The sequence below is a fragment of the Hypanus sabinus genome, chromosome 18, assembly GCF_030144855.1.
Source record: "Hypanus sabinus isolate sHypSab1 chromosome 18, sHypSab1.hap1, whole genome shotgun sequence".
NCBI lineage: Eukaryota > Metazoa > Chordata > Chondrichthyes > Myliobatiformes > Dasyatidae > Hypanus > Hypanus sabinus.
The window spans coordinates 16112061-16138723 of NC_082723.1; the positions used below are offsets into that span (position 1 = coordinate 16112061).

General features: G+C 42.6%; 1 protein-coding gene across 2 annotated transcripts in view; it reads left to right on the plus strand.

Annotated features, from left to right (window-relative positions):
• The window catches only part of ass1 (argininosuccinate synthase 1), a 189227-nt gene that overhangs the window by 110856 nt on the left and 51708 nt on the right, over positions 1-26663 (plus strand). For both annotated transcript variants that reach the window (XM_059993723.1, XM_059993722.1), the window contains one exon: positions 1430-1494. In XM_059993723.1, the coding sequence (XP_059849706.1) occupies positions 1430-1494 (65 nt within the window). The remainder of the gene's footprint in view (positions 1-1429; positions 1495-26663) is intronic.

Here is a 26663-nt window from a genome sequence, read left to right on the forward strand (position 1 = left end):
GTTCAAGGTCTAGTATATGATCCGTCTTCTTGTGTCCTCCGGTGCTCTGGAATTTCTGCACTGTTACTCTTTTCTTTATTTTCTAATATTGTGCACGTTAATATCACAACAGCTATGAACCAGTGAACATTTTATGACAAAAACTGCTGTGAGCCATTTATACACCTTCAATACAATTGAATAGCTGTTTAAAAAGTCAAAAATGTAGCAAATCCAGAATGGTATCAGTGGGATGATTATAAATAGATGAATGTTTAAGTATCACAAACATAGACCAACAGGAGATCACTTCTGTTTGATGTGTTGAGCTTCATGCCTTGTCTATTTCATACAAAATTACAAATGAAAAGTAATTTTAAATTAGTGTTTATATTTTTCACTAATAGTGATTTGAAATTCAGACGGTGTCCATTTGAAAGCGATGTGATTTAATGTAGGCTCGGTCTTTTGAGGGATAAAAGGCCTGGGAAAGGGTTTATACTGTGTTAAATAAAACAAGCATCAACTCTGAGTTTTGTTTAGGTAGAAGTTTATTGTTTTGTTTTGTTCATGAAAGAATGCGTGACATAGCAATTATGTGTTGTATTGGGACAAAATACTACAATGATATAAAACTGTGCTTTATCCCCTTTTAAACTGTTATTTAAAAGATCGGCAAAATGACTTCACACGCACAATGAGAGTTGTATGAATACAGCTGTGATGTTAAAGAGGTTTATTTTTTTAAAAAAATCTTGTCTCCTGGTTACTGTCACTTTTAATTGTCAACTTCCTCGGTTACCATTCTTCGTAATAAGCCACTTTAAGTGCTGTGTGTTTCCAAGATGAAAGTGGGATTTGCATTGCAATGAGTTTTTATGTGATGCTGAATAGACATGTATAAATGAGATAGGATTTACTGTATTTTTTTCCCCCTCGAGCCTACTGTGATGTCCTGAGTGCTGGCTGGACTGTGAGAATTCTGCATGGATTTTTGTCTCTGTGTACCCTGAATGTGACAGCCCTGGAGGTCTTCTTCCGGATTTAATCAGCTGCTTCACATACAGCACAGCTCCAGCAGCACGCTGTCGACATGGAGAATTGCCTCTTTGTGCACCACTCGACGTCTCCCTTCAAAGTGTGTGAAAAGATCAGTCTCATTTAATTCTAATCTGACTTCACTCCTATTCAGGACCCGACAAAGTGCCAGGCTCTGTGCCTTGGAACTGTGCAGCCGAACTAAAAAATTTTGACATCCTTTAATGAGGCAGAATGTTCATTGTGTGAGTTTATCTCACTGCCTCTCAGTTGACTGGCCCTTTTTAACCTCAACCATATTAATGTCTACATCACTTGAGCCTATTAGTTAATGCCCTGTTGTACCTTTATGGGGGTGTTTCACCCGATTGAAAAGGAAACTGAACTCTGCCATTCATCTTTCTTTTTCCAGGAGTAAGCATGGGGTTGGACGGATAGACATCGTAGAGAATCGCTTCATTGGCATGAAATCACGCGGTAAGGGACTTCTGATGCATTTGATTTAATGTTTTTCTTTCCAATCTGTTTTGATGCTGTATTCTCCCTATGAGTCAAGTATATATGTCAGCATCTGCCTGCCTCATTCAGAGATCAGTGAATTTATCTTCAAATGGTTCCACGCCTTGTACTTTCTGGGAATCGTGTCTGGGGAATCCGATGGAAATGTCGTAGAAAAAGGAGATCTGGGTCTCAGGATGCCTTGTGTTTTTGCAGGATCATCCTTTCAGGGTGTGCACCTGTTCTGTGTACTTTCGGGAACTTGGATCACTTTTGTTAACATATATCATTGTTATTTCAGCGTGGTTGAATATAGATAAAATATTGGATGGTATACAGTATAGCTGAAGCCTGATCGACTGGTTATGAGTGGTACTGCTGGGGAATGTAGTTGTACTGTGGGACTGCTAATGCAGAGGCCTGGACCACTGATGGCTTAGAATCTCATCAATGGAGTGGGAGAACCTGCATTTGGTTAATTAAATAGCCAGTAACTAAAAAGTTTTGTGGTGATATCACATGTAAGAACGTGATTGGAGAGAGATCTGAGCATGCGCAGAAATGATAGAAGGGTCTGGAAGCACGGTGCTGTAAGATACGTGTGGCTGTTGCTGTTGTAAATAAAAGTTATATTCTTCCAGGAAATGGTTCTTTATTAGAAACCCACGTTACGTATTAATATAAAGAACACAACAGTATCCGCACCAGACTTCGGAGTGAATGGTCCCAGGTTCGAATGCGGCCGGCTCCTTGCACGCGTTCTGTCTGTGCTGGGTTGAGGGTCGAGCTAGCAGCTCAGCCTGGTAAATCAAACAAATTCTAAAGAATCATTCAGGTTGCCGCCCAATGCTCCAAACATGGTGTGCGGAGGAACTTTTACTTTATAACTGAAAGGAGCAACTATCCTCTAACGATAATGTTGAAATTATCATATCGATATAATATCTGCCCAATTAATTAATGCCTTTGGGAGAGAAACTTGCTGATCTTAACAGGACTATAGGATATTTTCAGATGTACTGCCATTTGATTTCCCTCTGGTTGCCGAGGTAACCAGTCCGTTGTGCAAAACTACAACACGAAACAGAATTTGGATTTCCTTCGTTTTCTCTCCAGTTCTTAGATCTTGACTAAGTCTCGTTGGGATGGACAATGTGAGCTTTTAAAATGTAGACCAGCTTGTTACCTTGTCTGGAAGTTACACTACTCTCATATGAACTCCAGAGTTCATCTGGCAGTGGATTAAAGGGTACTTTAAAAACAACAGTACGAAACCTATTGCCAGATAATGTTTGGCCTGAAATACATCAGGAAGAGCTAGAATCAGTGAGAAATAATATTCAAACATGATGAGGAATTTGTTCACATCAGAGATTTTACGTTACCCCGTGGAATAGCCTCACAAGGAAGTCACGACTCTATTGGCAAATTGATCTATTATTGTCACAGGTAGGTGAAAAACTTTGTTTAGTATACCGTCCATTCTGATCATCTCATTCCAACAGTGCAGTGAGATAGTGCAAGGAAAGACAATTATAGACAGTGTTACAGTTCCAGAGAAAGTGTAACGAGGCTAACAATACAACAGGGAAACGATACTGAGTAGAAAGGTGCACAAATGGCTCCTGACAAAGAAAACACGGGGACGGGGACGACTGCAGAATATAAAAGTAAGGATACAACGTTGAGACTTTATAAAGCACTGGTGAAGCCTCACTTGAAGCACTGTGAGCAGTTTTGGGCCCCTTATCTAAGAAAGGATGTGCTGAAAGGAGGGGGTTCATAGAGGTTCATGAAAGTGATCCCAGGATTGAATGGCTTGTCATATGAAGAGCGTCTGATGGTTCTGGACCTGTATTCACTAGAATTCAGAAAAACAAGGGGTGACCTCATTGACAACTATCGAATGCTGAAAGGCCTTGATAGATTGGATATGGAGAGGATGCTGGGAGAGTCTTAAGACCAGAGGACACAGCCACAGAATAGTGGGGCATCCTTTTAGAATGGAGATGAGGAGGAACCTCTTTAGCCAGAGAGTTGTGAATCTGTGGAATTTGTTGCCACAGGCATCTGTGGAGGCCAAGTCTTTATGTACATAAGGGATACATGGAGAAGGCAGGAGGTCGGAGCTGAGAGGGAAAATAGATCAGCCATGATGAAGTGGCAGAGCATACTCGATGGGCCAAATGGCCTAATTCTGCTCCTATAGCTTATGGTCTCATGGTCTAGTACTGGAAAACTGCTGGAAACGTTCTGCAGGTCAGGCAGCAACAGACACAAATGGGTTTGGGTACAAGTAGGAGAAACATCCAATAGCCTAGAAAGTCTGTTAGTCCAGCTCCACTAAGGTGCCAGATGTTACTGCAGTGGTTACTGCAGTCACATGCATCCTCCAAACATTCCATTTCACACTTAGCGGGCTTCATGGTAGCGTAGCGGATAGTGCAATGCTGTTACAGCCCAGGGCGTTCCGGAGTTCAGTTCAATTCCGGCACCATTCGGTAGGGTATCTCTGTACATCCTCCCCATGGGATGTGTAGATTTACTCTAGGTCCACTCGTTTCCTCCCACGGTCTGGACAGGCTACTTGGTTATTGTAGATTATCCGGTGATTAGGTTAGGGTTAATGGGGTTTTGCTGGGGTGGCATGGCACAAAGGACCTTTACTGCACTGTATCATTAGATAAATACTTAAGACACTTCCATTGCAGTTGCCGAGATGGAACCATCCAGTTCCCAGATTGTAGGTTTGGGTCTATAGCTTCCATAGGTTTTGATAAGAGTGCCTGTGAGATTTCCCTGTTTCAGTGGGTCTTTGGAAATAGCATTTGAATTAGGAGCAGAAGTAGGACTTCCAATCCCTCAATACTGCTCCGTCATTTGTCAGGATCAGGGCTGGTCCTCTGTCTCAGTGCACTGAGCCCATATTCCAGGACCATTGACCGTTGTTTCAAACAAACTCCATGCCTGTGTTTCCACTCGTGACAATTTCACTCTGAAATCCCAACCCCAGCTCGACACTTTGATCAGACTTAATACTATTGAGGTGCTTGTTATGGACCGGGGATTCCCAACCTTCTTTATGCCATGGACCAATAGCATCAAACAAGGGGTCCATTGAACCCCTCAGTCAGACCTTCAGAGGGTTGCTGCCTATGTCCCAACATGTTCCCATCACCGGTGCACGTGGGGTACCTTTCTTCTTCCAGAGGCTCGATTTTAAAGCTTTTGTTGTCATCTTAAAATACTTACAAAGTAAATGGTGTCGGCATCAGGTCAAAGGTGAGAGGATGTTATAAATTAAACAGTATAGACAAGACTAGAGAGCAACAATATTAAATATGGGAAATAATCAGTTTATGGCAGAAGGAGACAAAGAGTATAAATTTAAGAACAAATCTGTACACAAGGCTAGAGATTATAAAAATAATTAAGATACTAATTAAAGTCTGAAACAAGAAGGAAATTGGTAAATTGGTTTACTATTGTCACATGTGCTGAGGTACAATTAAAAACTTTGTCGTACAGATCATTTAATCACATCGGTACATTGACGGAGTACAAGGGAAGAAGAATAACTGAAAGCAGAATGAAGTGTTACAATTACAGAGAAAGTGCAAAACCATAATGAGATAGAGAGAGAGGGTAAAGGGGACCATTCAGTAATCTTACAGCAGTGAGATAGTAGCTCTCCTTGAGACAGCTGTTACGTGTTTTCAGGCTCTAGTACTTTCTGCCCTATGGAAGTGAGGAAAAAAGAGACTGGGGTGGGTTGGTTATTTGATAATGCTGGCTGCCTTACCGATATTGTGAAATGTTTCAACAGAGTTCATGGAGGGGAGGCTGGTTTCAGTGATGTGCAGAGCTGTGGCCACAAAGCTTTGCAGTTTCTAACGGTGTTGGGCAGAGTAATTGCCTTACCAAGCCATAGTGCATTCAAATAGGCAGGGATTCCAACCTGGGGTCCTTGGATCTCTTAGTCAATGGCACAAGAAGGTTGGGAACCTCTGATACAGGATGTTTTCTGTGATATATCTGTAAACATTGGAGAGGGTCAACAGAAACGTGCTGAATTCCTTTAGCCTTGTAAGGAAATAGAGCTTTCTTGGCAATAGTGTCAATGTGATTGGACCAGGACAGGCTATTGGTGATGTTGACTCCTAGGAATTTAAGGGTCTCAACTCTCTCAACCTCAGCACCACTGATGTCGATGACGAGCTCTTTTGTAGTGCTGGCATTGAGGGAAAGGTTATTGTCATGCTACCATGTTGCTAAGCTCCCTATCTCCTTCCTGTGCTCCGACTTTTTTTTTGAGTTTTGGCCCACTGTGGTGCAAACTCATAGAGGGATGACCGTGTGTATGATCTGATGGCTATCACTGAGTTGGCATAACTGGGGACCTTATGACATAAATATTATTGACATCTATCATGAACAGGAAGCTAGTAAAATAATGGAGGAGTTGCTCTATTAAATAATAATCATAATTAATATACCAGCAAGTTTGGGTAAAGGATTAGTTAGCCAAGATGCCTTGGCGGTTGTATAAGGGCATCTTTCAGAGAACCTGAACAGGTGCTCTTCCAACAAGAAGGAGACATTCTAAGGGGGAGGGCCCACCATCTGTAATTAACTAAAAAGTCAAGATGGCAGTAGCGATACACAGTGGGTTTTTTTGTGCGCAGCTCACAAAACTACTAAAAGAACTTGGCTTGTGTTTCTATCACTGCAATTTGCAGTCTGCAGTTGCCCTTTAAGAGGCCTTTTTGACATTGAGTGGTTGTCAGTCTTTGTTTTTCATGGATTCTCTGTCCTACTGTGAATGCCTGCAAGAAAATTAATCTCAGAGCTGTATATGGTGATGTTTACATTCTTCGATAATGAATTTACTTTGAGCTTTATTTTTTGAATTTTGATAGTGTCAAACATAAAGTAAAAGCATATAATTGTATAAAGACAGGTGGCAAGCTAGAATATCTGACAGAATATAAAAATCAATAAGGAGTTACTAAAAGCTTGATGAGAAAGGAAAAATTAAATTAGGTAAAGGTGACCAGGAATATAAAAACTGCATGAGTTTCTATAGGCCATCAGAAAGCATTAAAAATCGTGTGGTTGTTCTACAGTAAGCGAGTCTGGGAATTAATAATGGAAAGAATGATGTCAGTAGATGAAAGAAATGGGTGTTTTTCATTGGTCTTCACTATAGAGGACATACCAGAGGTAAATGCAAGTTGGAATTGGAAGGGAGAAATTGAAAATTATAATCACCATAAAGTAGGTCAAATGGTTCAATTTAATATCAGAGAATGTGTACAGTGTACAACCTGAAATTCTTACTCCTCACAGACACCCTCAAAACAAAAACCCCAGAGCATGGATGACAAACAGTAGAACCCCAAAGCCCCATCTCCCCCACATGCACAAGCAGCAGTGGAAGCATAGACCTGCCCCTTCCACTTCCCCACTTGCCCCAGCAACAAGCACCCCCGCCATGCAAGCAATAGCAAAAGCCCCCAAAGGGACCTTAATCTGGAGTCCATAAAAAAACTACCGTCCATAACCCAGCACTGCAGAATCTCAAACAGGTTCTATGTCACTAGCGAGGAAGAGATCACCCCTGCAATAATGAGGGCAGGAGACAAGCAGTTCACTCTCTGATGTTATAATCTTCTAGGTTGCTTTTCCAAGTCCCCTGACTTAAGGAGCAACAGGCTATCACTCACCATCAAAAGAGGGAGATAGAGGATCGCTTGAGTATGGGTGCTGAGTGAATTGTTGTGTTATGTGCTGATGATCTCTAGGTTTTGATACAGTTTCATCTTAGGGTCTTAAAGAAATAGCCAGTGGGAGAATTCGCACATAGGTATTAACTAATGATTTCCACGGACCCCTTGCAAAGTGGTTTTGATCCATCACATAAAGAAAGGTTGGGAGCTCTTGCTTTAATGAAAAAGGAAGGCAGAAAGCAGGAAATCAGCACCCAACTAGCTTAACAAAATGCATTGTGAAATATCAGAGACTATTATCAAAGATAATAGAAACATAGAAAATAGGTGCAGGAGTAGGCCATTCGGCCCTTCGAGCCTGTGCCACCATTCAGTATGATCATGGCTGATCATCCAACTCAGAACCCTGTACCTGCTTTCTCTCCATACCCCCGATCCCTTTAGCCACAAGGGCCATATCTAACTTCCTCTTAAATATAGCCAATGAGCCGGCCTCAACTGTTTCCTGTGGCAGAGAATTCCACAGATTCACCACTCTCTGTGTGAAGAAGTTTCTCCTCATCTTGGTCCTAAAAGGCTTCTCCTTTATCCTTAAATAATAGCAGGGCATAGAAAGAAAATCAAAATAATTGGCAGAGTTGGCAAGATATTGTTAAAAGACAATAAAATTGAAACACAGATGAGAAAATCTGCAGATGCTAGAAATACACACACACACACACACACACACACACACACACACACACACACACACACACACACACACACACACACACACACACACACACACACACACACACACACACACACACACACACACACACACACACACACACTCACACACACACACACCCCTCTGGAGGAGCATCTAAGGAAAAAAGTACAGTCGATGTTTTGGCCTGAGACCCTTCAGTAGGGTCCAATACATTGACTGTACTCTTTCCCACAGATTCTGCCTGGCCTGCCGAGCTCCTCCAGCATTCTGTGTGTGTTGATCACATTGAAATGATTCATTTGAGTTCTCTGAGCGGGTAATGTATGCAGTGGTTAAAGGGGAACCTCCGGATGCACCAGGCTTCTAGAACACATTTGACAAGGAGATGCAGAAAATAAAAGCTTCCGAGCAACGTTTTGGACAGACAGTTGGCTGGACAACAGGAAGCAGAGCAGGGGTAAATGGGTCCTTGCATGGTGTAACAAATGTTGTGCCATTCATTGTACAGCTTGCTGAAATTTGTACAATTGATTTAGATCAAAGGCATTAACGTGCTCGTCCTTTTTCTTGATCCTTGAAGGTTGAGTAGCCTGGTCCTGCTACTGATTCATGTATTTATCTCTCCATACCCTGCATCTTTTACAGAATGTGACTCTGCGATACCTGCACTTACGCCAGTCTAGGGATCTGATCATCTCTGAATTTTGTTACTCCAGTTTGGGCAGCATCGTGGTTTGCTGCCAAGGCCCTACCCTTCCTCTAGCTTCTCTACTACAGCTTTTGTAACTGTGATAGGACCTGGCTTATTATTGTCGCATTTACTGAGATAATATGGAAAAGCTGGTCTTGCACACAGTTCACACAGATCAAATCACTACATAGTGCGTTGAGTTAGAAGATGATGCAATAACAAAGCAGAAAGAGTGAAGGGTAATACGAGAATGCAGTGCAGGTAGACAATAAAGTGCAGGATCATAATAAGCTAGATTGTGAGGTCATAAGTTCACTTTCTTGCTCTGGGGAACCATTGAATAGTCTTATTACAGCAGGGAAGTAGCTGTCCCTGAGCCTGGTAGTATGTGCTCTCAGGCTTTTGTATCTTCTGCCTGATGGGAGTGGGGGGGAAGAGAGAATGTCTGGGGTGGGTGGGGGCTTTGACTCTGCTGGCTGCTTCACTGAGGCAACAAGAAGTATAGGCAGAGTCCAGAAAGGGGAGGATCTGCGTCCACAACTCTCTGGGGTTACTGTGATTGTGCTGGAGAGGATGCAAATTGAGTTTTACAGACATTGCTGGGACTGAGAAACTTCGGCCATTAGGAAAAGGCTGGATAACCTGTGGTTTTTACTTGGAATAGAGGAGCCTAGGGGGAGATTTAGTTGAGTGTAAAATGATAAGGGATGCGGCTGTTTCTAAAGATTATTTTTATTTGTCACATGCTTGCATGTTGCCACAGCCACTTCTGTACAATTATCGTTCCTTACGGTAACCAGCTCCTCTGCAAACATTGTTCAAAGGAAGCAGAGATAGAGGTTAAACACGCAATGCTGGAGGAACCCAGCAGGTCAGGCAGCATCTGTGGAAATGTATATACCGTCGACGTTTCGGGCCGAGGTCCTTCTTCAGGACTGAGAGTAAGGGGGAGATAGCAGAATAAAAAGGTGGGGGAGAGGGGAAAGGGGTTTAATTAGGTGAGTAAGAAAGGTAAAGGGCTGGAGAGGAAGGAATCTGATAGGTGAGGAGAGTGGACCATGGGAGAAAGGGAAGGAGGCTTCATTTGTCACATACAGTAGTGAAATGTGTCATTTGCATCAAACACAATCTGGTCACAACCACACACAAAATGCTGGGGGAACGCAGCAGGCCAGGCAGCATCTATAGGGAGAAGCACTGTTGATGTTTCGGGCCGAGACCCTTTGTCCTGACCGAAATGTCGACAGCAATTCTCCCTATAGATGCTGCCTGGCCTGCTGTGTTCCACCAGCATTTTGTGAGTGTTGTTCGAATTTCCAGCATCTGCAGATTTCCTTGAGTTTGCTGGTCACAACCACATGCTTCTGGCACCAACACAAATTAGCAAAGGGATCAGAAAGAAGTAGGCAGAGATATAAAATACTGGGTAGAAGAAGGGGAGATGAGAAAATGTTTTCATCTAGAGCAGGGATTCCCAAGCTCATGGAGTCTGACTACTAACCAAGGGGTCTGCAGCCCCCAGGTTGGGGGACCCCTGACGAGAGGGTGTCTGGGTCTGTAACAGTGTTTGAACAGGTGAATCCCTTACCACATTGAAGTTGTATATATGGATGTATTCTTTAAAAATCCATACCTGCAAAGCTACACAGTGCAAGCCGGATGTTGTCAAAAAGTACTTGTTTATTGGGTCAAATGGCTAAGTTGCAGGCTTGATAGATTTATGTGACTCTTTAGGTGCCTGAGCTTTTGGTTATCTGTCCTAACAAATAAAGTGACTTGATTTGTTTAACAATGTCCCAGTCAAGTGCCTTGGGAAGACAAGTTGCCATATCACAGAAAACTCAATAGAGGTAATGCAGCTCTATTAGAAGCAGTGTTCAACATTGTAAGGCAATTGTCCTTTCATTTGCCGGTTACCTTATTAAATATAATTGCAAAATTATGCTAAACTTAGTAAAGAGGAAGCCCTTCAAGTCACACAACAAATGGAATGGGGAAATTCTTCTTGTTGGACTAGATAATTAAACAAGAGCAGCTGATTATACTTCTGGGCTCTGGGTATTAATTAATTTAACTAGTAATCAGTGCTAAACAGAAATCAATAACATCTGTGAAAACCATAATTAACTGCCTCTCAACACTTCCTAAAACCTAATGGGATAATTCACATCCCTTGGTAAGTGCATTAATTGTATACCAAACAGTGCTGCATTTTGTAAATCCAATCTGTTATTGTAGAAAAAATAAAGCCTTTGGTCTGAGAGAAAAATAAAAGGGTTCAGCAAGTAATGGTACCAAGGATAGATCTGGAAGCAGTTGTGGCAATGAGCCAGGAGAAATAAATAAAAATAAAGTCAGTACAGATCTGGAAAAGGGATCAATGTGATTTTTTTTTCGTTTGTGAATGAACAGAAGGTTGAGAAGGGTGGTGTAGTTGATGTTGTATACAAGGACATTCAAAAAGTGTTCAATTAAATATTGTACACTGAGTGTTAAACAAGAAGAACCATGCAGAATAAAAGCAGCTGTGGGAAGACAAATGCATTTCACCTGCTACTGAGAACTAACAAGTTTCTCAAGAAGAATACAGAAGCAACTGTGCCATTAATTGCTGGAAATTCACTGAAAGATTACATGTATGTAAGTGATTACAGTTTGCCCTCCTTATCTGCGGAGGATTGGTTCTGGGACCCCTTGTGGATACCAAAAAACGTGGATGCTCAAGTCCCTTATTTAACCTGTCTCAATGCGGTGGACATTAGGACCTGGCGGAACCCCGGACCTTATTTAACCTGTCTCAGTGCGGTGGACATTAGGACCCGGCGGAACCCCGGACCTTATTTAACCTGTCTCAGTGCGGTGGACATTAGGACCCGGCGGAACCCCGGACCTTATTTAACCTGTCTCAGTGCAGTGGACATTAGGACCCGGCGGAACCCGGAACCTTATTTAACCTGTCTCAGTGCGGTGGACATTAGGACCCGGCAGAACCTCGGACCTTATTTAACCTGTCTCAGTGCGGTGGACATTAGGACCCGGCGGAACCCCGGACCTTATTTAACCTGTCTCAGTGCGGTGGACATTAGGACCCGGCGGAACCCCGGACCTTATTTAACCTGTCTCAGTGCGGTGGACATTAGGACCCGGCGGAACCCCGGACCTTATTTAACCTGTCTCAGTGCGGTGGACATTAGGACCCGGCGGAACCCCGGACCTTATTTAACCTGTCTCAGTGCGGTGGACATTAGGACCCGGCGGAACCCCGGACCTTATTTAACCTGTCTCAGTGCGGTGGACATTAGGACCCGGCGGAACCCCGGACCTTATTTAACCTGTCTCAGTGCGGTGGACATTAGGACCCGGCGGAACCCCGGACCTTATTTAACCTGTCTCAGTGCGGTGGACATTAGGACCCGGCGGAACCCCGGACCTTATTTAACCTGTCTCAGTGCGGTGGACATTAGGACCCGGCGGAACCCCGGACCTTATTTAACCTGTCTCAGTGCGGTGGACATTAGGACCCGGCGGAACCCCGGACCTTATTTAACCTGTCTCAGTGCGGTGGACATTAGGACCCGGTGGAACCCCGGACCTTATTTAACCTGTCTCAATGCAGTGGACATTAGGACCTGGCGGAACCCCGGACCTTACTTAACCTGTCTCAGTGCGGTGGACATTAGGACCTGGCGGAACCCCGGACCTTATTTAACCTGTCTCAGTGCGGTGGACATTAGGACCTGGCGGCGGAACTCTGAATCTGCAGTGTTTCTGTTCACAAAAATAATCACGATCACAATTGAAAATAAATTGGAAATAATAAAGCGATCGGAAAGAGGTGAAACGCCATCAGTCATTGGAAAAGTGTTAGGCTACAGTCGGTTGACGATTGGAACAATTTTAATGGAGCATTTGAAAGGCCCTGCCCCGATGAAAGCTACAATTATTACTAAGCAAGTCAGTGGTTTAATTATTGAAATACATATGTTTCTGAAGTATTTTATATGCATAGAAAGGTAAAATATATACCATATACTAAGACACAAACATTTTACTAACTGAGGCTGCATAGTACCGGATGTACCAGTTCCAACTTCAAATCCGACTTAAAGACAGACTCAGGAACGGAACTCGTTCATAACCCGGGGACTGCCTGTACTTTTAAATCATCTCTAGATTACTTATACTACCTAATACAATGTAAATACTTTGGAAATAGTTGTTATACTGTATTGTTTAGGGAAAAATGACAAGAAAAAATATTTATAAGTTTCTGCACTCAGTGGCCACTTCATTAGGTAGCTCCTGTATCTGATAAAGTGGACACTGAGTGTGTATTTCCGCTGCCATATCCCATCCACTTTAGGTTTCAATGTACTGTGCGTTCAGAGATGCTCTGCTGCACACCACTGTTGTAATGTGTTGTTATTTAAGTTACTGGTGCCTTCCTGTCAGCTTGAACCATTCTGGCCATTCTCCTCTGACTCCCATTAACAAGCTGTTTTCACCCACAGAACTGCCGCTCACTAGACACTGTTGTGCATGAAAATCCCAGGAGATCAACAGTTTCTGAGATACCCAAACCACCCCATCTGGCACCAACAATCATTCCACTGTCAAAGTCACTTAGACCTCATTTCTTCCCCATTCTGATGTTTGGTCTTAACAACAACTGAACCTTTTAACCATGTCTGGAATCTTTAATTGCTGCCACATGATTGGCTGGTTAGATATTTGCATTAATGAACAGGTATACAGGTGTAGCAAGTAAAGTGGCCACTGAGTGTATATTAAAGGTTGAGTCTCCCTTATCCAAAATACTGTTGGTGTTTCAGATTTTGGAATATATAATGAGGTAGCTTGTGATCACCATAATTTCTGACACTGAATTTATATTCTACCAGTCACCACTCTTTATCTTACAACTATTCATCATATATGTGTACTTAATAATAAAAAATATTACATATCATTAAAGTAATGAAAATGTAATGTGTGCAGGGTAACAAAAGCAGGTCAGCATTGGAAGAATACCTGAATCAGCTGTTGAAAAACAAATAACGGCAGACTTTCAGTCTCCCGACAACGCTGTGTTTTGATTAAATGGTTGCAGTACACAGTATTTGTATTTTTCTTTTTTTTTAGGTTTTATGTAAGATATAAAAACAATCAGTATTATAGACTTGTTCTGATGTTAGATTTTTCATCAGCAACGATCTAGCAAACTCAACAATGAATTTCTCTGCTGCTTCATGATTAGCAGGCGATTTAAAATTTAATACCATGCCTTTTCTTTAATTTCTGCAACCAGTCTGCTGAATATTCACAATTACCTTCAACTTTCGGTTCATTGTTATAGACCTTAGTTTATTTGATGATTAGCATACCATTAAACAGCATATGTTCACTCAACACTGACGATTCCACTCTTTCAATATACGATTGAGATCTTCATTTTCTGCTTTTATGCAGTGTTTCATTAACTTCTCTTCATTACATATATGAGCTCACTTCTCTATCTGTGATGTGCAGAGACCTACGTTTCACCCAGGAACCTTCTTAGTGTCTTGCAGAATTTTCCATTTGTGACATCATGTTAGAGCTAAAAAAGAATTGGATTTTGGAAGATTTCGGATAAGGGGTATTCAGCCGGTTAATGCCAGAGGTTAAAAATAGCAGGAAGAAAGTGCAGAAAAATTTAGAAGCTGACTTTGGGCATCAATGAAATAAAACATCAAATTATAAGAGGAAGAGAAGATTGACAATAAGTTTGCTCAAGAATAACACGTAGCACCTGGAAATCATATGCTAAAGAAACAGATGAAATTTGCAGGGCAGTTTGAGAGGGTTTGTGTGTTTAATGTATCTGCTCTTTCGGGTATATATTTTGCATCTTTGACCATCCCTGTGTAGCATTGAGTTTTAAGGTTTGATTAAAAAAAACTCCCAACCTCTATTGAGTTAACTTAGCCTATGGATTTTTAAACACGCTGTGTAGTAATCTTAAAATAGGCATTGGTCAGACCACATTTGGAGTATTATGCGGAGTTTTAGGCCCCATATCTAAGAAATAATGTGCTGGCTTTGGAAAGGGTCCAGCGCAGGTTCACAAGAATGAAAGGCTTAATGACTGAAGAGTGTTTGATGGCTCTAGGCCAGTACTTGCTCAAGGTTAGAGGGGTGGGAAGATTTCTCATTGAAACCTACCAAATATTGACAAGACTAGGTAGAATGAATGTGAGAAGATGCTTCCAGTAGTGGGGGAGTCTAGGACCAGTGGACACAGCCTCAGAATAGAGGAACATTCCTTTAGAATAGGGATGAGGAAGAGTTTCTTCAGCCTGAAGGTAGTGATTCTGTGGAATCTGTTGTCAAGGTTGTGGAGGCCAAGTCACTGGGTGTATTTAAAGCAGAGATTGATAGGTACTTGATCAGTGAGGTTGTCAAAGGTTATGGGGAGAAGGCTGAAGAATGGGGTTAAGAGGAATAATAAATCAGCCATGATTGAATGACAGAGCAGACCTGAGGGGCAGAATGGCCTAATTTGGCTCATGGTCTGATGATATCACTAAATTGCCAGATTTCCTCAGGAACTTGATTATTGGCCGTTTTGTTCAGTGTCACAACTGCTGGTGTTACTAAATAATTCTGCATAGTCCAATATCTCCGTAAGATTTCTTGCCCTCTATAGAAGCTGATCAGATCACTGGAGTTATTTGACCTCCATTTAACCATATTAGAAGCCATTTGAATTTGCAGCGACTGATGGCACTACTTGATATTTCAGTGGGTATCTGAATACACATTATTAGTTTATTGCCAACTTTGATGTTGAGCAAGGTGTAAATATGAATCTATTGGCTGTAAAATGCATAAGTGTCCGTGTAGGCAGGGATTTGAGCAAAGGCTGAGAAGTCCAGGTGAAGCAGTTGACAGCTTGCCTTTGTTAGTGGTGAATGTGGGTTTGCGTAAACAGCCCCATTGAAACCCCTTCCCAGATTGTTTGCCTATTCACAACTGAATAACAATGTCATAAATGAGCTTCTATGTTCTGCGCCCATGTTTATTAACATTTTAATCACCTATGCTTTTGTTTACACAGACATGACATTTAGACAGAGATTTTGTATTTTTTTGTGTACTTTCTGCCTTGGTTAGAAGAAAAGAAATTGTGAGCAGATCCAGAAATAAGTATTAACACCTCAAGCCGTAGAATTCTTGCATTGTGTGCCAGCCTGACAAAAGCCCTAATTAAAAGGCTTTGTAGCCGCAGTGCATTTTAAAACTTGATGCATCACATCACATATAATAGATCAATGAATACATTGTGCCGACATTATCAAAGAGCAGTTGGGCCTATTATAGATATTGTTAATTGACAAATGCAAGGTTTATGTAGAGAGAGAGATTCTGTTGTTCTGTTTGAAATAATAGAAACTTGCTTCAAATCTGTAACAAGTGCTATTTTAAGTCCATTATGATCAGGGGAAAATAAATACCGCATTACTTTCAGAAGATAACAGCTACAGATCATGGTGGAAATGCACAGAATTAAATCAGTGACTTCTGCCATTTCTTCCCTTTTACAAGCACCGTTAAATTATTTGAAATCAACGTAATAAAGGCAATTGACCAGACGTTAGCTTAATTAGCATATTCCTGTCCTTCATTCAAAGTCTAATTCATTCTATAAACAAAATGAACAAGTTTTCTGCTAAAATAGAATTCCATTCCCCTCCCTTTTCCCCTCCTCTTTTTGCTTATTTTGAGATACAGTGCAGAACAGGCTGTTCCTATCTAATGCCACACATCAACACACCGATTTAACCCTTCCTTATCACAGCACAATCTATAGTGACCAGTTAATCTACTAACTGGTATGTCTTTGTACTGTGGGAAGAAATCCACACGGACATGTGGAGAAAGTATGGACGGTGCCAGAATTATGAATTAATGTCACCAAGGAAGATGTTAGAAGAGCCTTCCTGAAGATAAATCCAAGGAAGGCGACGGGCCCAGGATGGGTTCTCTGGGCCTGTGCAAGTGAGCTAGCTGGAGTGTTTTCTGACTTCTTCAACTGCTCCCTGCTTCAGTCTAAGATCCCCTCATGTTTTAAGAAGGCAACGATAATCCCGGTGCTGAAGAAAAGCAAGGTGGCATGCCTGAATGACTATCGACCTGTGGCCCTAACATCAATTGCTACGAAGTGCTTCGAGCCATTGGTTATGACACACATCAACCATAACCTACCAGTCAACCTCCATGCTTTGCAATTCGCCTACCGGAGCAAAAGGTCAATGGCAGATGCCATCTCTCTGGCACTACGTTCCTCTTAGAACACCTGGAGAATAAAGATGCATATGTAAAGCTCCTTTTCATTGACTACAACGCTGCCTTTAATAGCATCATTCCAAATAAACTGATTCCTAAGCTCCAGAACCTGGGTCTTAACACTCAGATCTGCAGCTGGATCTTTAACTTCCTCACAGACAGGACCCAGGCTGTAAAAATAGGGGACAAGCTCTCCTCTACAATCACTCTGAGCTCCGGTGCCCCACAAGGCTGTGTACTCAGCCCCCTGCTGTACTCACTGTACACCCATGATTGTGTAGCCAAGTTTCCATCGAACTCAATATGTAAATTTGCTGATGACACCACAATTGTAGGCCGTATCTTGGGTAATGATGAGTCTGAGTACAGAGAGGAAATTAAGAACCTGGTGGCATGGTGCGAAGACAGTAACCTATCCCTCAACGTCAGCAAGACGAAGGAATTGGTTGTTGACTCCAGAAGGAGTAGCAGACTGCATGACCCCATCTACATCGGTGGTGTGCAGGTGGAACAGGTCAAAAGCTTTAAGTTCCTCAGGGTGAATATCACAAATGACCTGACTTGGTTTAACCAAGCAGAATCCACTGCCAAGAAGGCCCACCAGCGCCTTTACTTCCTTAGAAAGCTGAGGAAATTTGGCCCGTCCCCTAAACCCCTCACTAATTTTTATAGATGCACCGTAGAAAGCATTCTTCTAGGGTGCATCACAGCCTGGTATGGAAGTTGTCCTGTCCAAGACCGGAAGAAGCTGCAGAAGATCGTGAACATAGCCCAGCACATCACACAAACCAATCTTCCATCCTTGGACTCACTTTACACTGCACGCTGTCGGAGCAGTGCTGCCAGGATAATCAAGGACACGACCCACCCAGCCAACACACTTGTTGTCCCTCTTCCCTCCAGGAGAAGGTTCAGGAGCTTGAAGACTCATATGGCCAGATTTGGGAACAGCTTCTTTTCAAATGTGATAAGACTGCTGAACAGATCCTGACCCGGACCTGGGCTGTTCCTTCCAAATATCCGGACCTGGCTTGCACTACCTTACTCTGTCTCTCTCTATTTTCTAATTATGAATTATAATTTAAATTTTTATTATATTTAATTTGATTTGTACTTCAGGGAGCGCGAAGCCCAGAATCAAATATCACTGTGATAATTGTACGCTCTAGTATCAATTGTTTGGTGACAATAAAGTAAAGTAAAGAATTGAACTCTGAGCTGAGATGCCCTAGGCTGTAATAGTGCCAGGGTCACTGCAAAACTAAAGCAACTTGAAGTTCATGCTGAACCTGGTCCTTTGGCCCTTTGAACTTCGTTTTCCTGAATCATCCTCCTGACTCCCTCCTGAAACAAAAGTTGTCATCCTTTGTTTCCAGCGTACTCTGCAGCTGAACATTCAAAGCGCCCTGTGCAGGACATTCTAAAGATTCACAACAGCCCGAGGGAAGAAATTGCTGATTGTCTTTTGTTTCCTGTAGCCAGTATTAACTCTAGATTCTCAAAGAGGGCAAAACTCCTCCTGGCACCTACTCTGTTAGATCTCTTTTGAACTCCCATGCTTTTTGCTTCGATGTGATCATCTCTTTCCTCTTATTTAATCTCTCCTCATAGAACAGTTCTCTTATCTGGCATTCCAATGTGCCACTGTTGTGCTGCTGAAAGGCAAGTGGATCACAGTGGCCCTCACACAAACAAGAGAAAGTCTGCGGATGCCAGAAATCCGAGTAACACACACAAGATGTTGGAGGAACTCAGCAGGCCAGGCGTCCCGCCGAAGGGTCTCGGCCCGAAACGTCGACTCTACGCTTTTTGGCGATGCTGCCTGAGTTCCTCCGGCATTTTCAGTGTGTTGCTCGGTGGTCCTAAGAGTAGTCTTGCCAACACCCAGCATAGTTGCCATAAGTCTTTCCACTTGTATGCTAATCCATTTTATGATAAAGGATATTGTTTGTTTCTGTAAATGTTTGCTCTGTCTGCATTATGCTTCTGTACTTTTATGTACGAGGGCTCCTTAGCTCCTGTGAAGATAAGCATTGCTTTTCAAACCTGCTTATCTTCACGTTTTCTCCATAATGAAATCTGCTGACTACCCTCTTGCCCACTCACTTAATCTGTATTCAGAGCATATTCTTTGCATAATCAGCACTAAAAAGAGGAACAGAACTCAATGACCAGATAAAGGAACCTTAATAATATTATCTTTCCTTATCTTCCTGGTGCTGTTGGATCGTTTCATGCTATGGAAATTTATAAACACAAGAAATTCTGCAGATGCTGGAAATCCAGAGCAGCGCACACAAAATGCTGGAGGAACTCAGCAGGTCAGGCAGCATCTATGGAGGCGAATAAACAGTCAAAGTTTGAGCTGAGACATTTCATCTCGACCAAAAATGTCAACTGTTTATTCCCCTGTATAGATGCTGCCTGACCTGCTGATTTCCTCCAGCATTTTGTAGGTGTTATGGAAAGTGTTGTATTTGCCTTTTTAGATTCCACAGCACCTAGATAACCAACAGCTTTCCAATTCCGAATATAGTTCATAATTTCTTGCAAAATAAAAGGAAATCAAAATCAAAGTTCAAAGTAAATTTTCTATCAAAGTACATATATGTAACCTTGAGATTCATCTTTCTTGTGAGCACTTACAGGGAAAGAAATACAATAGAAGCTATGAAAAACTACATAAATAAAGACTGTCAAACAACCAATGAACAAAAGAAGACAAAGCATGCAAATAAAAAAGATTAAACATGAATGTTCAGTCCTTGAAAATGAGTCTGTAGGTTGTGGAATCGGTTTGGAGTTAACCTACAGCTGTCAGGAACCTGAAGGTTGGAGGGTAATAACTGTTTCTGAACCTGGTGATGTGGGACTTGGGGCCTCAGTGCCTCCTGCTCAGCAGTAGAAGTGAGCTAGAAGGGGGTCCTTGACGATAAGGTGCTGCTTTCTTTTGCCAGTGTTTCATGTCAATGTCCCACAGAGTCTCTGTGAGCTCTCAGACATTGGTTCTGTAACCCACCTTAATTCCTGTTTTCTCCCAAAAGTCAATCAGCTTGCCCCAATTTTTCTCTTGCCTCCCCACTTACACTGGGGGCAATGTGCAGCAGCCCATTAACCCTTCCGTCAAGTTTTTGGGATGTGGAGGGGCCAGCTTGTGTCACTGCAAAATCACCTGACGAACATCAGGACTGTACACTGGTCACTGGACGAATGAGGCAGCAATACTAACTGCTGTGCCACCATGTCTTTTGGTTTATAAACAGTAGCCCTGACTGGCACAGGTCTCCAGACGTGTTACAACCACCAGATTAACAATTCCGGAGAGTAGCAAACAGTGAAACAAGCTAGAAGTCATAGGTTAAGGGTGAAAGGTGAAATATTTAAGAGGTCCTGAGAAGGAGCTCAGAGCGTGATGACAGTGTGGAATGAACTGCTGACAGAAGTGGTTCAATTGCAACCTTAATTGCTACAAAGTACCCAGGACGTCTTCAGGGAGTGGTGTCTCAGAAAGGCACCATCCATTATTAAGGACTCCCAGAACCCAGGACATGCCCTTTTCTCACTGTTACCATCAGGGAGGAGGTACAGAAGCCTGAAGGCACACACTCAGCGATTCAGGAACACCTTCTTCCCCTCTGTCATCCCATTCCTCAATGGATATTGAACCCATGAACACTCTCTCACTTTTATATATAAATTCTGTTTTTGCACAATTTTCAATCTATTCAAATACACATACTGTAATTTATTTATTTATTTTATTTTTCTTTTATATTATGTATTGCATTGAACTGCTGCTGCTTGGTTAACAAATTTCACGACACATGCCAGTGATAATAAACCTGATTCTGATTAAGAGAAATATGGATAAGTACATGGATGGAAGGGGTATGGAGGGCTATGGTGAGTGGGCAGAGTAAAAGTTTACCACGGACTAGATGGGCTGAAGGGCCACTTTCTGAGCTGTGGTTCTCCATGACTCTAGAACAGATGAAGGATTTACATTTGTGGGAAGAGCAGCACCAGAGTGCAGCAATAAAAGGCATTCTCAGCAAGAAAGCAGAAAGCAGTAGGAAGTCAGAAATAAAGTTCTGTTTTCAAAGGGCATGCCAAAACAAACAGAATATATAAGTATGGCCGTGCAGTAGGCTGCCCCTCTCCACACGGCTGATGAATCCAAAGGAACGGCAGAGACCGATACAGTTTGACACCAGCAGCATTGCAGGAGTTACCAGTCAGTGTCAAACTCAATATAGGACTGCCTTAGCAACTCCAGTTCCCGATTATTCCTCAGGGTTTACTCCTGAAGCTTTCCCCATGAGTCGGTATAGCAGTAGGCAGCGGAGGTCTGAGATCAGAGTTTTCCTTCTCCCAAATGAGCTGCGGATGAGCCCCATTTTCCCAAAGCAACTGGTTTTAAGGTGCCAGTAGCCTGCCTTTGTCCCTTCTGCTGTCAATAGAAACTGCCGTACTGGGCTTAGTAGCCACGTGTAAAGGCCAGGAGCTGGATTTGCTTATCAGAGGCTATTTGAGAAGCATGCAATTGGGAGCATTTAATAGATTGTGGGAGCTTATCCCTTCCACCATCCCCAGCTATAACAACCTTAAGGAACTGGATTTATCCTCAACCAGTATAATTAAAACAGGTTACCTGGTTACTGCTCCGTGTAAAGTATCTGTTGTGCAGTTTGCAGCTGAGTTTCAATACAAACGTGACCACGGCCTACAAAATCAAGTTGAGACGCAAATTGTCTTGGGACTCATGTGAAGGTCTCTAAATTGCTAGGGTAGATCCCCTTGTAAAATTTCATCTAGGTGTTTATGTACATCTTGAGTTTTCAAGAGCTCTAAGTGTTACGGGTATTGAGAAGGGATCTGTCAAAATAAGGTTATTGTATGGGCTAGGGTGAAGAATACTTTGAAATATCCCATACCAGAGAAATATTGAGGAGTGACTTCTAATCTTCCTCTGCCCAGGAAGACAATATGATCATTTAAAATATTAACACTATGCAAAATAAAAGAACTACTTTAAATCTCCATTTTACCATTCCAGTTTACATAAGGTTGCTCTAATTTCCTTAATGCTGAAACAATGATTAGTTTATAATACAAAGTACAATGCAAAAGCTATGTGATTTAGAAAGGTAAACAAATAAAATAGAATGTCTTTATCAATGACAGATGCGCAGTTGCCAAGTGATCTCATGCTGTCTTGTACCTACAGCTGAAGAGCTGTCACTGTTCCTCTGAATTCTTGTAAATACAGGAGAGCAAAAGATCCTTGAAATGTCAGACTTCATTTAATCTGCGAGGCAGATAAGCAGTTGCCAACCCGGTGCCTTTGTAGCCTTGTATTCTCAAGTCAGATTTGTATCCACAGCCTTTTAGTATCAAGCCCCTGTCAAAGCAAGTGCTCCTCCATTCCGACGCCTACTGCTGACCAGGAACTAGAACTGTAAAAGCATAACATTTAACATTATCGCGGTACTTAACTTCATTCTGCTATACTCGATTTAACACTTCAGTTCAAAAATCATAGAAATTAGGGCACAGAAGGAGGCCATTGTGCCTCTGCCAGTGCTATCTCTTCAAATTGGAGCCGTCTGCATAATTCCATGTCTCCACCGTTTAGATATTCATCCTTAACAAATATTTCTAAAGATATATTTTTATGTGATCCAGTTTTTTGCCTCTGTAACCACTTGTGGTAGGGTATTCCATATTCTAATAATAATAATCTTAATGTGAAATTATTCCTAGTTTCTCTGCTTCCCTTGTCATGTCACCTTGTTAATAATTTGCAAAATGCTGATGGACAATTTTCTCTGGTAAAACCTCAAAATTTTCTCTTTCATCCTTTGTTCACTTTCATTGGGGAAAATGCATTTCTTTTAAATTATATTTGGAATTGCTTGTGCATGTTCCCTGTATAATTTTCAAGACTTTAATTGGGTAGCTAGGGTTGCAGTTTTGAAAAATGGCTTGAACAATGTTCTGTTGAAGGGCAACATCATGTCATTGCTTTTACAGCCATTATCTCTTTGTTTTATAATGTAGTGCGACACTTGACATTTTTATAGATTTCTTGCCTGCAGTTGTTAAAGAACTTAGCATCCTTTGCTTATATATTCTTCCTTTTCTAAATCATACCAATTGGGAAGAGATTAGCTTTATTTGTCACACATGTGTCAAAACATTGAAAAATACAGTGAAACATGATCTTTTCTGAGTGAGGATTGTGTTGGCATCAGCCCGCATGTTTCTTGCGCCAAAGTAATATTCCGACAACTCAATAATCTGAACCGTACTTATTGAAAACGTGTGAGGAAACAGACAGGAAATACATGCGGATGTAGGTAGACCGTTCAGTACAAACATACAAAACCTTATAGACAGGGGCAGGAATTGAACCCAGGTCTGTGATTGCCAGCACTGTAACCCAACGTACTAACCACTACACTACCATGCTGTCCCACATGTGAACGGATATAAGAGCTTTTATTGCTTTAAAGGAACAACTAAAATTTACTACCTTCATTTTCTTTGAACTGAATCAGCCAATGGTCTTCCATAATATTTTGATCAGTCTTTCATACTGCAAAATATTGCCATTGAATCTTTAACATTTGCAGCAAGGCCTCAAAAAGGTGGCATCCATTATTAAGGACCCCACCACCCAGGACATGTCCTCTTCTCATTGCTACCATCAGGGAGGAGGTACAGAAGCCTAAAGGCACACACTCAGCATTTCAGGAACAACTTTTTCCCCTCTGCCATCCAATTTCTGAATGGACATTGAACCCATGAAAACTACCTCACTACTTTTATAATTTTTATTCTGCACTATTTATTTAAAAAGCATAGAAACATAGACAACCTACAGCACAATACAGGCCCTTTGGCCCACAAAGCTGTGCCAAACATGTCCTTACCTTAGGACTACCTAGGCTTACCCATAGCCCTCTATTTTTCTAATCTCCATGTACCTATCCAGGAGTCTCCTAAAAGACCCTGTCGTATCCGCCTCCACCACTGTCGCCGGCAGCCCATTCCACGCACTCACCACTCTCTGTGGAAAAAACTTACCCTGACATCTCCTCTGTACCTACGACTAAGCACCTTAAAAGTATGCCCTCTTGTGTTAGCCATTTCAGCCCTGGGAAAAAGCCTCTGACTATCCACATGATCAATGCCTGTCATTATCTTGTACGCCTCTATCAGGTCACCTCTCATCCTCCATCGCTCCAAGGAGAAAAGGCCAAGTTCACTCAACCTATTCTCATAGGGCATGCTCCCCAATCCGGGCAACATCCTTGTAAATCTCCTCTGCACCCTTTCTATGGCTTCCACATCCTTCCTGTAGTGAGGCGACCAGAACTGAGCACAGTACTCCAAGTGGGGTCTGACCAGGGTCCTATACAGCTGCAATTATTTTATTATATATACACTTAATGTAATTCACTCTTTTTTCTCTATTATTATGGATTGCATTGTACTGTTGCTGTAAAGACAACAAATTTCACAACATATGCCTGTGATACATGATATTAAACCTGATTCTGATTTAACCCCCACCTGTCAGTTTAAAGTCTTACAGAAAGATGGCAGCAACTACTGTAAATCCACCCTCAGTAGGATAGTTTTCTATCTTCAGTCTCTGGAGAGAGACAAACTCGAATACCTTTCCATCTTGTATTCGGCTGAATTTCACACACGCATCGAAAGTGTCAGAGTTGTTGCCTGTCACTTCCTTCATGACGTAACTTGGTGATAGCAACCCCTCTGCTGGAATTCTTGTCTTGTTTTCTATCGATGACTTCCTTTGGGGCAGGGGAAGGTGATATTCCAGTCAGTTTTCTCGATGAAGATCTGTGCAGTTTCACTGTTTAGAAACCAGGTAATCAGACGTTCTCAATATCCGAGAGCCTTGCAATCACAAATTCGGCCATCAGCGACAGTGCGAGACAAGAAATGAATATGCAGTGTCTGGGAAATAGCATGGGGGCTGATGGTGGAGCGTAGAAGGACCGCAAGAGCAAACAGAAAGATTCACCACTTGTAGAGATAGGGGTAGGTTAAGAAATTTTAGACCATAAAGCATAGGATGAGTATTAGACCATTCACCCATTGTGTCCGCTCCATTATGCAATCTTTCTTCTCTCTCCCACTTTTGGAAACATCCTCTCCCCGTCCACCCTATCTAGGCCTTTCAGTATTCAATAGGTTTCAATGAGGTTCCCCCCCCCCCCACCATTCTCCTAAACTCCAGCAAGTACAGGTCTAAAGTCATCAAATACCCCTCATACAGTTTCCCTTTCATTCCTGGAATCATTCTCGTGAACCTCCTCTGGACTGTTTCCAATGACAGTAAAAACTGCTGAGAAATGTGGTTTGACAGATGTCTTATAAAGACACAGCAGTATATCCATGCTCTTATATTATAGTCCTTGTGAAACGGATGCTAACTTCACCCTTGCCTTCCTTACCAACGACTCCATGTGCAAGTTAACCTTAGGGAATCCAGCTCGAGAGCTTCTGAGTCCCTTTGCACCTTCAATCTCTGAATTCACTCCCCATCTACACCTTTATTCCTTCGACTAAAGTGCATGGCCATACAGTTCCCGGCATTGTATTCCATCTTCCAGTTCTTTGCCTGTTCTTCTAATCTGCCCAAGTTCCTCCGTAGTCTACCGGTTTCCTCAGCTCCACCTGTTTCCTCTGCTCTGCCTGTTTCCTCAGCTCCACCTGTTTCCTCATCTCCACCTGTTTCCTCAGCTCCACCTGTTTCCTCATCTCCGCCTGTTTCCTCAGCTCCACCTGTTTCCTCTGCTCCGTCTGTTTCCTCAGCTCCGCCTGTTTCCTCAGCTCCACCTGTTTCCTCATCTCCGCCTGTTTCCTCAGCTCCACCTGTTTCCTCATCTCCGCCTGTTTCCTCAGCTCCACCTGTTTCCTCTGCTCCGTCTGTTTCCTCAGCTCCGCCAGTTTCCTCAGCTCCACCTGTTTCCTCTGCTCTGCCTGTTTCCTCTGCTCTGCCTGTTTCCTCAGCTCCACCTGTTTCCTCATCTCCGCCTGTTTCCTCAGCTCCACCTGTTTCCTCTGCTCCGCCTGTTTCCTCAGTTCCGCCAGTTTCCTCAGCTCCGCCGGTTTCCTCAACTCTACCTGTTTCCGTCTGTTTCCTCTGCTCCACCTGATTCCTCAGCTCCGCCTGTTTCCTCAGCTCTGCCTGTTTCCTCTGCTCTGCCTGTTTCCTCAGCTCCACCTGTTTCCTCAGCTCTACCTGTTTCCTCAGCACCGCCTGTTTCCTCAGCTCTACCTGCCCCTCCATCTATCTTTGTATCAAATGCAAACTTGCCCACAAAAGCACTAATTCCATCATCCAGTTCATTAATAATATATTGTAGTGATGTGCTACACACAGCGCTGAAATAACGACACGCAGTCAGTGAGTCGTTTGGAGACTAGTTCATTCAAACTTCGCGGAGTTGGCATTTAATCCCTAGTTGCCCGCCCTCTCCGCCCCCCGCGCGCTGGCTATTTGTGAGCCGGTTCGCCTGCGCAGAAAGTGGGTCTCCACATACCCCCCCCCCCCCCCCCCCCCCCACCGATGTCCACAGTCTGGATCAGCCTCTGTTTGGGAGGTCTGCCTCTGCGCCGCGGTGCCTGAACCTCGACCGGCTGCGCC